The 12,875-nt window shown below is 35.6% G+C and overlaps 3 protein-coding genes across 18 annotated transcripts in view; 2 read left to right on the top strand and 1 right to left on the bottom strand.

Moving 5' to 3' along the window:
* rpgrip1 (RPGR interacting protein 1) overlaps nucleotides 1-4,699 on the top strand; it is a 29,581-nt gene extending 24,882 nt beyond the window's left edge. For all 11 annotated transcript variants that reach the window (XM_068217154.2, XM_073941421.1, XM_068217153.2 and 8 more), the window contains 4 exons: nucleotides 1,698-1,887; nucleotides 3,637-3,721; nucleotides 3,826-3,953; nucleotides 4,041-4,699. In XM_068217154.2, coding sequence (XP_068073255.1) covers nucleotides 1,698-1,887; nucleotides 3,637-3,721; nucleotides 3,826-3,953; nucleotides 4,041-4,264 — 627 coding nt within the window. In that variant the 3' untranslated portion in view covers nucleotides 4,265-4,699. The remainder of the gene's footprint in view (nucleotides 1-1,697; nucleotides 1,888-3,636; nucleotides 3,722-3,825; nucleotides 3,954-4,040) is intronic.
* A 2,038-nt stretch (nucleotides 4,700-6,737) lies between these two features.
* Nucleotides 6,738-11,612, bottom strand: zgc:56095. Of its 2 annotated transcripts, none has more exon segments than NM_213013.1 (5): nucleotides 6,738-7,300; nucleotides 7,450-7,575; nucleotides 10,320-10,466; nucleotides 10,677-10,777; nucleotides 11,563-11,612. In NM_213013.1, coding segments are annotated over 4 exon segments (540 nt in total). In that variant the 5' UTR covers nucleotides 10,776-10,777; nucleotides 11,563-11,612; the 3' UTR covers nucleotides 6,738-7,132.
* LOC569071 (receptor-type tyrosine-protein phosphatase H) overlaps nucleotides 11,592-12,875 on the top strand; it is a 28,201-nt gene continuing 26,917 nt past the window's right edge. For 2 of the 5 annotated variants that reach the window (XM_009297279.4, XM_073941429.1), the window contains exon 1: nucleotides 11,700-11,823. Coding sequence is in view for 1 of the 5 variants with exons in the window: in XM_073941427.1 (XP_073797528.1) it covers nucleotides 12,432-12,458 (27 nt within the window). In the remaining 4 variants the exon portion in view is untranslated. Of the gene's footprint in view, nucleotides 11,824-12,338; nucleotides 12,459-12,875 lie in introns of all 5 variants that reach the window. The other 3 variants (XM_073941427.1, XM_073941430.1, XM_073941428.1) reach the window with 3 other exon arrangements.

Here is a 12,875-nt window from a genome sequence, read left to right as displayed (position 1 = left end):
AAGGTCACACAAGTCGATTACATTAAACACATCTGTTAATGTTACCCAAATTTTAGTTTTAGCACAATATAAGTTATTTTAAACTGATAAGATTAAAAAAATCTTAGGTTAAAAAAAAAGGTTAAAAATCCTTATAACAGTGTAAGTAATTTGGACCAAAAGCATTACCAAGACAGCCAGTCAACTACAATTTAATCAAGTACAGCTCAACAAAAATCAAGATAAGTAATTTTTGACCACAGAATGACTGAATGACCTAACAATTTAAGAATTGTCCCTGAAACCAGATTCAGAATTAACTCTCTGGGGTCTGAGGTGTTTTTGAGGCCCCTAAGACATTTTGACATGCCCTGACATGTGTGCTTATTTAAGCTACGTATTACATAGTATTGGTCAGCATGCATTTTTTATTCAGCACAAACTGTGCTACAATAATATGTGAGAGATATTGATGTAAATGTTTGTGGTTTTTACAAAAAAAAAGATGTGGTTTGTACGTTTCAGAGAAACAAAATATAGCTGAAATAAGGTGCAAATAACACACTGAATGGGTCTGAATAAGACTTTTGAGTAAATAGTCTTGAAGGCTAAAAGATTTACTTCACAATTATGTGAAAATTATTCTGTTCTATCAATTAAAGAAAATATTACAATGATTTACATTTTGTAAATTCAGTTTTTCGGTGAGAACTGTTGTATTCATGGGAGTGACAATGGCCATGAATAATTCACAACTGGAGAAAACAAAAGACACTCCCCCACTGGCTAATGTTCACCCATCAAGGGACACTCCTAGCGCCTTTTGCAATGATCAGAAAAAAAATATGCTGGTTATGCCAGCGTGACCTGGTGACCTCAGAGTGTTAAAGTATTATACCCTACATTTCTTAACATCCTTATTTAAATGACTTCTAATTACATCTAAAATCAGACTTTTTATACAACCAGTTATCATCAATGATGCTTTTTGCATATTTTTCACTTTTACTTAACTTATTTTATATTGCTTTGAACAAAACTAAACCAATATTTAAAACACTTATGTTAACCACAACCAATACTTACATTTGCTAATTGCCTTGAATATCAGATGTGCTGAGTTACTGTGCACTGTTACCGTATATGTGCTTGTCAACATTATAAATACAGCTCAATCTAAATAAGTTCACACACACACACACACACACACATATATATATATATAATTATTATTTTTTTTAACCATCTCATCTGTAAAATTTGCTCATTAGTAAAATACTAAAGCATTGCAGACATAAATATATGGCTTTCTCTAAAGGCGCTTTGAAATTGTTCAATGTAGAACACAGTATTTTAAATTAATAATATTTAATTTACAAATGTACAAATGTTTTAACAAATCTCACTACTTAGGAGATCGTATATATTTATATATGGTATATATTTCCACTATAAATTTACTGTTGTGCCACTTGTGTCAACTCAAATACTTGTATATTTAATTTTCTAAATGTTAAAAGTCAGTACATTGTCAAAAATGCATGGTTACTATCAATTCATGCATGTTGTCCCAACAAATCAATACTTAACATGTTAAAGTGGTTTAAACATAAAACAATTAAGTTTTACCCCCCAAAAATCTCAAATTTTGTTATTCAACTCATTTGTATTAAGTAGTTTGAACAAGCAGCTAAATAATTGGTGTTTGCTTTTCACAGGGAGACCGACTCAGAGTGGAAATCCTTTCACTGTCTTTTAACCCTTCATCCAGTATTGCACTTGACCAGTCAGTGCATCAGGTCTACGTAGAGTACCGCCTTCTAGGTGTTCCCATGGAGACAACAGAAACCCCCATGTCACTTCGTAAACCAACAGACGGGGAGGAAATACACTATAACTTTACACGAGGTAATTTTCCTTTGTGTCTTGACGAGATGATCTTCAATGGTGATCTTCAGCTACAAAATTTAAAGGGGCAGTTCACCAAAAAAGGTATATTCTGTCATTTACTTACCCTTGTTCCAAACCAGTTTAAGCTTTATTGTTCCGTTGAACACAAAAGAAGGTATATTGAAGAATGCTGGAAGCCTTTGGCATCTATAGTAGGAAAAAAACACTATTGAAGTCAGTGGTTACTAGTTTCCAGTATTCTTCAGCCTTCATTCTTCTTTTGTGTTAAAAAAACAAACTCAAGCCAGACTCTGTCACGAGTCAAGAGTTTTCCAAAGCCTGCGTTCAACATGCAGCAGTGTATTTAAAAAATCAGAAATGATTGTCAGTGTTTTTAAGAATAAAATAACCTCTCAATTGAAATGTATTGTATACCTTGATTAGGAGATGTGAGTGGGTTTTGATTAGCATAAATAAAAACACCACTTACCAAGTGAAATGCTGTTCACCAAGCCTTCTGAAAAAGACGTACAGTATACTGTACTTTAGTAAAATAATTTTCTTTATAAGAATTTTGGAGCGCCACGGTTACCTTACAGCAAGAAGGTTGCTGGTTTAAGTCCCGGGGGGACCAGGTGACATTTCCCCACCCCTCACCATATCCTTCACAGTGGCATCAGTAGCTCCATTAAGTGCATTGTGTCTAACAGCAGCTGGGCATCCACTGTATAAAACACAAGCTGGAATAGTTGCCGGTTTATTCCACTGAGGCCAACTCTGAAATAGAGACTAAGCCTAGGGAAAATTAATGAAGGAATGAATAAGAATAATGTTGTTGTTTGGTGCAATTTAAATATATAGAGCTTTTCCACATTTAATTATTTGGTAATTACAATTACATGAAGTTATATTAAAATTTAACTTTAGCTTATTTTTTAACTCTACAGTGATTTTTTACTAGCACATGTACATCTTATGCACACCTTTGTTTGTATATTTGTTTATATTAAATTAAGTCACCCAAAAAAAAAAGAAAATTCTGTTATTAATTGCTCACTCTAATGTCATCTCTAACCCTCATAACCTTTCATCTTCAGAACACAAAATAAGTTTTAGACAAAATCTGAGAGGTCTTTTATCCTCCATAAACAGCAAAGGTCTTAAAAGGTTTCAATTCTATTCAGTTTATCTTTTTTTTTTCTATAGCGCTTTTACAATGTAGATCACAAAATTTCACAAATTGATGAAATTGAAGAAAAAAACTTGAAATCAGGCTCAGTTGGGCACGACCGTTTCTCCTCTGGCCAAACTTCTTGTGCAGAGATGCAGTTCAAAGAAAAGGAACCAAAAACAGTCAAACATTGCAACTGTAATTACAGGAAGCTCCAAGAACACTTTTGTGCACAGAAAAAAATTACTTTTTCCTTCTGCATCAGGTTAATGTTTGCATTAATAGCATGATATGCAAGCATTGGATTGCTAATAGTAAACGCACAGTCTAATCTGACAAAAGGGATGTTAGTTTGAAATACTGGTCTCGGGACTGTTGTGGTCTATGGAGGATGAGGGAGCTCTCTGAATTCATCTAAAATTTATTCTTTTGTGTTCTGAAGATAAATAAAGGTCTTTGAGAATTGGAATATTATTAGGATAAGCAATTAAAAAACAGAACAAACTGAATTTACTTTTTTTGGTGAACCAACCCTACAATTTGGTATGAATATTGTTGAAGAGACACATAATTAACAACTGATGTCCTCTTATCAGTTATCCATGTGGATTCAGTGGGAGCAGCTCCACTGAGACACTACCTCTACACCATGCTGGAAGGCACTGACCCCAACCAGGGCAGGTAAACACAGAGATATTGATGTAATGAAAAGAATTCCATGTTAAAATTAAAATAAATACTTGTATACAAAAAGATATTCAGATTTCTAAGCTTCCTTTATGCAGGCTAAAGTTCACAGTGGTCAGTGAGCCCATGAAGGAGCAAGAAGAATGTGAAGATGTCGGCTATGCCTACTTGGATTTACGAGAACTTCTGCTGACTGGAAATGATGTTATTGAAAAACAAATCAATGGTAGGAGAATAAAGTCATTTTAGAAGGAGATGAAAATGTACTTGGAATATACACGCATCATTTAGTGTTTGTTTTTCTCCTTGTCAGTTGTCAGTCCGAATGAAGAGCAGGAAGTGGTGGGAAAGCTGAAAGTCTCTGTAGAAGCTGCTCAGGCTCTGACTGGAATCTATCAGGAATATCATCAGACTGTAAAGAGGAACAGAAGAGATCCTCCAAGCAGCACAGAGGATGAGGAAGAAGAAGGGACAAAGAAAAAGGAGGAGTTGCATGTGCTCGATTTTGAAGTTGACGAAGACAGTGATTTTTATTGAAACTCTCCTCTCAAACCAGGCTAGTCTCAAAAAGAACATCAATTGATTTTTTTTATAGAAAAAAAAATGCTTTTGTGACATTGTAACCATATTCAATACTCATCAAATTGTTTTATGTCGTCGTGCTGAAATGCAAAATCAATGGAAAATCCAAAAGGAGGAAGTTGCTTTAGGAACATAATAGTTTATTTTATTTATTAATTTATTCGGTTTGGCTGGAACAAAACAGTTTTAACCATTTTTAAAATCTTTTAAGGTCAAAATTATTAGCCACCTTAAGATTTTTTTTTTTGGATTGGCTACAGAACAAACCACATAACTAAGTTGTGTGACTAGTCAGATTGGTTAATGCAACCAGCCACTGATGTTTTCCATTCCATTACTGAAAGCAGCTGTTCAGTTATGAATCTTGAATAAACAACTCGGGTAAGCCAACTTGTTTGTGTGATTGTGATGGTTTGGGCTTCAATGTCATGGGATTTCCTAGTTCCAATACTTGTGCTAGATGGACATGTCACTGCTAAGGACTACCAAACTGTTCTGGAGGACCATGTGCACCCAGTGGTTCAAACATTGTATCCTGGAAGCGGTACCGTGTATCTGGATGAGAATGCACCAATACACGCTGCAAGACCGGTGACAGAGTGGTTTAATGAACATGAAAATCAACTTAAACCTCTTCCATGGCCTGCACAAGCACCAGATCCAAATATTATAGAGCCACTTTTGGAGCAGTAATTCAGAAAATGTTCTCAACAAATGTAACATAGTGACCTGATCCCTATTCAGCAGGAAGGGCTCCAAATCCCTCTGCCCTTTTATAATTATAGACCTTTTATTTAAAAAATGTGAATAATTCCATCGTGTTGAGGAATCTGTCTTTCTGTTGTGAAATCTTTCATGATTTTTACAAGCTAAGCATAACAAATGAGAATTTAATATAAGTGCCATATAAATGTAAGCAACTGCATATTCTTATTTAATTGCAGTGTTTGCCTCTTCACACAATGAGTTTAATAGTCCATTTATCATCTACATGTCATACACATTGACTATTCACATAAAAAATAAAAAAAATAAAAACATGGAAATGTTTCCCCCAAGGTTTGTTTAAGAGATCACACTTCAAAGAAACATTTGCAAATCCAAAGTGGCTAAATGGTGTACTCAGCTTGATCCATATATTTACTACTGATATAAGAAGTTATTTTAAGGCATTCAGAGCAGTTAAGCGTGATCCACAATGATCCACAACAAAATAACATGCAAGCATAAAATCCTCAGGACAATCTACATATCTAAACACGCCACATAATGAGTCAGCGGTTTCAAAGTCCTTATCTCTGTGGGTAACACAACTGCCTACAACATGGGTTAAAACAGCTGGTAGTTTCAGTGTCTGCGTATGTGTGAAAAAAAGAGAAGACACCAGCAGATCAGCACTTTTAAAACTGGTTTATCTGGTCATGTCATTAAGAAGTTCTGCATGATCTGTATAATGTGAAGTTACTTGATGTTTTTGGGAGATCAGAACTTGTTTAGCTTTTAATTTAATATAATTAAGCTGCCTCTGTGAAAGCAAACCAACAGAAATAATTCTTACTTTTCCTCATACACTCAAATGACATTTGCTGTTTGTTCAAAACTACTGGGGGTGAAGGGCAACTTAATTGTTTATAGTCAATTTAATTAAACTTGAAAAGACTAATAACTGTACAAGCTAACCAAGTTGCATAGGTATTTTGTATTAAAGAGAAATTTGCTCTAAATTATAAGGCAAACTGATGCCAAAGACTTCTGTTGTACTTGACTAAAACTAACAATTGACTATACATTTTCTTATGTTAAATTTGCTCCTGGGTTTGATTTGAATAAATTAGCCATTAACCCTTACACAAACACAATCATTTGACAGTGTTTCACAATTGATTTATGAGTACAACGCCAAGTTCAAAGTGTCAAGTTACTCTAAATCTGTTAAACTGCTCTTAATATAGAAACTTGAAAACATTCATTTTCTTGTCGGCTTAGTAGCCACAGCGGAAACAACCCCCAACTTATCCAGCATGTTTTTACGCAGCGGATGCCCTTCCAGCTGCAACCCATCTCTGGGAAACATCCACACACACACACACACACACACTACGGACAATTTAACCTACCCAATTCACCTGTACCACATGTCTTTGGACTGTTAGGGGAAACCGGAGCACCCGGAGGAAACCCACACGAACGCAAGGAGAACATGAAAACTCCACACATAACGCCAACTGAGCCAAGGCTCGACCCAGCAACCATCTTGCTGTGAGGCGACAGCACTACCTACTGCGCCATTGCCTCGCCCAACTTAAAAACAAACATGAAAAAAGGCGTAATAAAATATTGTAAACGAAAAAAAAAAAAATACATAAATACTGTATAGAAGCAAAATGTATTTACTTTCAAGAAAAAAAATAAATAAAAATCAGCAATATTTGTTTGGAATGCTTGCTTTATTTATTGCATTATTGACACAGAGCACCATTTTGGAGGTAAAACAATTCAGCTTTTGGCGTTCTAAAAATACTCTTTCATTTTTGCGCTGTACTTAACCCCATTTGAAAATCCTACAGGCTGGTTTTGGACAAGATAGTTTTACACGGCACCTAAACTATTCTGTAAACAGTCAAGGGATAGTTAAGGCTTTAACACGAGGGCACCATGTTTGGATAAAAGCACATTTCACAGCATTTTCTAACTTTTGCATTGATTATCGTTCATTCAACTTGTCAAATGTGGTTCATACTGGAATGTATCTTGAAAGGTGAAAATGAAATAGAGAAGTTGACCACATTTGCGTATCGGTAACGTGAATTTGTTGCAGCAAACTCATGAGATCTGAGTGGATGAGAGTGTGTGCTTGTCAAACAGATACTCCGCCATCTTGCCGTGTGGGTCCGAAGACGTGATGCGACTCAGACTGCCCAAGTAGTCACCCAATGTCTTGATGGTTTCATGGCTGTCAGTGAAGAATTTACCTTCTAGGAAGTCAGAGAGCTGGAAAAGTGTGACAGAAAAATATTTACACTTATATAAAAACACTAAACAATACTTGAATACGTTGAACAAATATAAAAAAAAAAAATAAAAAAAAACGTGTTGTCAAGTCAGACTTTAAAACCGAAATGTAAATACTGGATACTCACATGAGGGTCAGAGTGCTCTCCTGCCACTCGATGGACCTCCAGCAAGGATCGGTTAATAGACTTTTGATGTTCCAGAGAAAAAGCGAGCGCATCAATACCTCCTTTCCAGTCATCACGACTGGGCTTCTGATAAACGACAGAAAGAAAATAGATGAAAATAATGGATCAGAAGTTTGTTGGCAGAAACACATAGGATATTCCACAGATAAGACCCCGGTTTGCATCTTGTATTAAGATGCATTTATCATTCTGATAACAAGTGCATGACGCTTGTTGCACATTCAAACAGACCGTTTTTCCAGGGTAAACACTATTGTGGTCAAATGCATTCTAATGCTGCGTTCACACAAATAAATCAAGCTATTCGCATGTAGATAGACGTGTGAACATTGAGTTTACTCGCTTCATTTGTGCGTCAAATTCATTTCACAATAGATGAGGATTTGCATCATGCGCAGGGCTTCTATCTGCCCAGTGACTTGAGTTTCTTTGCCTTAATGCCAAACAAGGATTTTACTGAGATAGTAGCTGTGCTTTATGTGCTTTAGGAAGGCTGAAAAACAGTGTAGACTCGTTTGGCACCGTGTCTGAGTCCACTAGATGCTTTCAGAGGTGCACCTAGCTCTGGGAGTTCAACTCCTTCAGAAACTATACCTAGTAGAGATGCGAGGATCAGCTGAAATGACATCCGAATGCAGCGCTGCGCAGACCGATTAAAATCTGTCTTAAAGTGGTGCACGCCGGTTAGAAATTTAGTCCGGATTGATGCTGCGCCGACGCCACGTGATTGTCACATGTGGCATCAATAATGTAATGTATTTTTTATTTAGTGCCATGTCAGCAACCAAGGCTATCTTCATGGCAGGAATCTTTCAACAATAAATATACAATTTAAAAATCAACAAACAAAATAAAACATAAATTAAATAAGATTTTTTGTGTTAATACATGATAACAATTCTAAAATCTTTTCAGGTGTTACTTTGTCAAAAATGTCCTTAAAAGAGTTAATTTCATAAAAAGTCCTTCTGGAATCAGTAAAAGCAGGACAGTCCAGTAAAATATGTTTAACAGTAAGATGAGTTTTGCAGCACAAACACTGAGTAGGGTTTTCACCTTGGAGCAAAAAACCATGTGTTATTCTCGTATGCCCAATACGACATCTGGTAAAAACTACTTGATCAAATCGATTCTTAAAATGTCTTAAAATTCTGTGTGAAACGTCAGGTTGGATTTCATGTAATTTATTGTTTTCTAATGCATCCCATTCCTTTTGCCACTTGTTTAAAATGTAAGCGTTGATAAAAGGTTTCATCTCTGACGGAGGAATTTGGCATTTGTTCACAACTTGCTTCAAAGCATCTTTAGCAGCTGCATCAGCTCGCTCATTGCAGCATCTGAAGAGCGACTGCTGGAGCTGAGATGACAACACTGATATTACACAATTGAGTTCACCACATGACAACCACGTGCGTTTCGATTTTATTATTGAACAAATTCAGTCTCACAAATTTCATAAACAATTAACTTTTCATACCATCTCTACCTTGTACACATGCTTATTAAAAGACTACAAATATTTTACTGCTGTAATCATGTTTTGTTAAATAATCTGGTTATAAAGGCTAGATTGTTTGCACAGGTATATTTAACCTTTTTTTACACAGACTACTGTATTCAGCTCCATAAACAATTTAAAATGACAAACTTTAGTAAATAACCCAAGTATTAACTCAAAAAAAGTCCTACAGACTTGCAATAAAATAATTATCATTGTTGATCCCAACACCCATAAAAAGATTTACTAACAAATTAAGTTAAAAAATTATTTTATTAAATATAAAAACAGATGATATTAAAATATTTTATTTTCTGTTAAGCCATTTATGCAGAAATGTTAAAAGTGACATTGATGTACCTGCTATTTCTAGGAAATTTCTACTTAATGTAGCTCATTATTCCTTTTGTTCAATCTTTTTAGATTAAAGTGCTTGTTTTGAAAATGCTTTTATTATTCAAACTAATCCTATTTGTGGATATTTATTTCCTTTTTATATGTCCTGTCGTTTCCCCCTTATTTCTCATGCGTTTGTTATATAGGCTACTTAAATTTAATTTATAAATCTTGTGTTGTTTAAAAATGAATTAAATTTTTAGAGACTGTATTCTGTTTTATCTGTACTGTAAATCTTTTGCTGTTATTGTAATAAATACATACATGATCACACCATGCGGCAGTCATGATGAGCGATCACAACTTTGAGCCCCGAAGTGTCCGGCCTGACGGCTCCGTTTTTTACATTGCCCCGCCTGCGCTCAGCTAATCTCGTTGATCACCGGCTCCAGCCGTGCTTCATGTCGAATGCACCTATTCATTCATGTTTTTTCTTCAGCTTAGTCCCTTTATTAATCAGGGGTCACCACAGCAGAATAAACGGCTAACTTATCCAGCACCTTTTACACAACAGATGCCCTTACAGTTCTTAGAAGCACAATTGTAGGTTAATGCAATTCTGTTCTTGTTATTTCACTTTAAGGCAAAAACTGAGGAAATTTAATTGGAAGGAAAAAAAAAGTCGGTCTTAACTATTAATGAGACTTTGTATTACGCACTTTAGAAAAAAAAATGATTGAGATGCAAGTGAATAAAAAACAATTCTTAATTTCAAGACAATTTCAAAAGATATTTTTTAAAATTTAGCATCAGAGACAAGTTTCAAAAGTAAGGTATATTTAAACTAACCGCAAATGCTTAGAAAAGCAATCAGAACTTCAGACTGTTTAATTCAATTTAATTTTTCACAATAATGCACATTTAATAAAGTAAAAATCTTTCTGCAATTCATAAATATATTCTTAAACTCACTGACCGCAACAGTCTGAAGAAGGATTCGTCCTCCTCTTGTGTTTTGATACTCCAGCAGGTCCTCCGCATGATCTCTCTCCTTATGTGAACGCTCCAGGAAAAACTTGGAGAAGTTGGGTAGAGCCACATCATCCCTATCAAAATACATTCCCTATGAGACAGAAAGAGAAACAATAAGTGTTACTGACAAAGCAGACAGCAGAGTCACGGATGTAATGTTAAAACTATTTAATAGAATTCTGTATTCTTAAAATATTCCACAACCCATCAAGAGCACAACAACATTAAACATTTTACATTAAGAAATTAATATCAATTTTTATATACATTTAAAAAGTTGTGACTATATTTCTAAACAGACCAGAGAGAGATACACATAAGAGGCCGTCAGCTTCAGGTTGATCAGCTTGTTGATGTTCGCCTCATTATTTGAGTGCAGATTCTGCTTGATGAGAGACATTTCTGAAAAGAAATACACAAAACAGTTTATAAAATTTAATTAGACAAATACTCAGACAGTTTTTTTTTATATAGAAACATTCAATGTGGTTACAATATGCAAACATAAATGGTTATATACATACTGCACGACTCTCTCTAACAGAGTTCACTGTTCAGTGCTGATAACAGAACAAGACTGATAGTGAACTTCTGCAGTATAACTACATTTATCAACTGTGCCACAAAGGCAGTGGAAGTACTAAACACATCCAGTTCTGCTTTAAAGCATTTCTCTTACTTAAAACAGGAAAATCATTTAAAAACTTGCATTTATAAGCATTTAGATTGGTCGAATAGAGGAAATCGTCTCTATTACATGAATCCTATATACCACAAGAACTTACACAATGTGCAAAATACAATCGCTCATGAACACATACAAAATGTTGCATGGTTTGTGTATTGTGATTCAATTGCTATTTTAAGATGTTTAAAAGCGTTTAAATCTTTTAAGTTAAAGGTGTGCAGCTACAGCAAAGTCCAAAACCTTACAAAGAAGCACAACGTTGAAAGTAATCCTTAAAGTCTAAGGTTATAACGTTACTTGATGCTTAAATTACTAGTTGATATTAAATCCCATGATAAACCCCGTTGAAATCAGCCTAATAATTGATATATAACGTTAGTTACTTAATTTTATATCAAACACAAAGACAGAAAACGATAACGTTAGATGGATGTTTATAACGCCATTTAGATTCACAATATAGATTCTCTTTATCAGTACATGAAAATCGCCAGCTCACCTTTTCAACAACGATAGTCGACAGACTTCTGCTGGAAACGAGGGGAAAAACCTAAACGCTTTGACTTATCCTGTTTATATTACCGTATTGTTTTCTCGGCACGGCGTCTACTCTATTGCTTACACACAGCGACACCCACAGTTGAGGAGTTAAACACACAGAGCCACTCTAGCGAGATGAGGAGGGGGAGGCTGCACAGTATTATTCTGAGCCTCCTTTATCAAAATCATTACACCAAAACAAACGCGACACGATGAAGAGGTATGATAAATACTAGTAAAATATTGATTAGCAAATGTGAAACTTTTTTATTAAATTAAGGTCGAAATATGTATGTAAGCACATTATACAATTCACATGCAGAGACAAACCAACGGCAATGTTTTCAGCTTGTCTCAATTTTCGCTAACCACTTTTAGCTAACCACATTAAAATTTAACCACATCAATTTTAACTTTAGAAAAGTTGTCTGTCTTTAGCCAGCATGAGAATGCCTGTCCTGGTAAGATATTTTACTTACTATTATTCATTCATTCATTTTCCTTTCGGCTTATTAGTCCCTTTATTAATCTGGGGTCGCCACAGTGGAATGAACCGCCAACTTATCCAGCATATGTTTTACCAAGCGGATGCCGTTCCAGCTGCAACCTATCTCTAGGAAACATCCATACACACTCATACACTATGGACAATTTAGTTTACCCAATGTCTATTGAATTGAAGCCTGGTGACTGTGGAGGCCATTTGATTACATCAAACTCATTGTCATGTTCTAGAAACCAGTCTGAGATGATTCAGGCTTTATGACATGACGCATTATACTGCTAGAAGTCGCCATCAAAAGATGGGTACACTGTGGTCATAAAGGGATGGACATGGCCAGAAACATTGCTCAGGTAGGCTGCAGGGTTGACATGATGCTTAATTGGTACTTATGGCCTCCAAGGTGGGGTCCACTTTCAGTCCATTACACCACCACCACCAGCCTGAACCATTGATATAAGGCATGATGGATCCATGGATGACGTCAAATTCTGACCCTACCATCTGAATGTCGCAGCAGAAATTGAGACTCATCAGACCAGGCAACGTTTCTCCAATCTTCTATTGTCCAATTTTGGTGAACCTGTGCGAATTGAAGCCTCAGTTTCCTGTTCTTAGCTGCCAGTAGTGGCACCCTGTGTGGTCTACTACTGCTGTAGCCCATCCGCCTCAAGGTTCAGTGTGTTGTCCGTTCAGAGATGCTCTTCTGCATATAGGTTGTAACAAGTGGTTATTTTTATAGTTACTGTTGTCTTTCTATCAGCTGGAAC

Source organism: Danio rerio, chromosome 24, assembly GCF_049306965.1.
Source record: "Danio rerio strain Tuebingen ecotype United States chromosome 24, GRCz12tu, whole genome shotgun sequence".
Classification (NCBI taxonomy): Eukaryota; Metazoa; Chordata; class Actinopteri; order Cypriniformes; family Danionidae; genus Danio; species Danio rerio.
The sequence above is the reverse complement of the archived record's forward strand: the minus strand, read 5'-3'. Positions and strand labels throughout refer to the sequence as shown.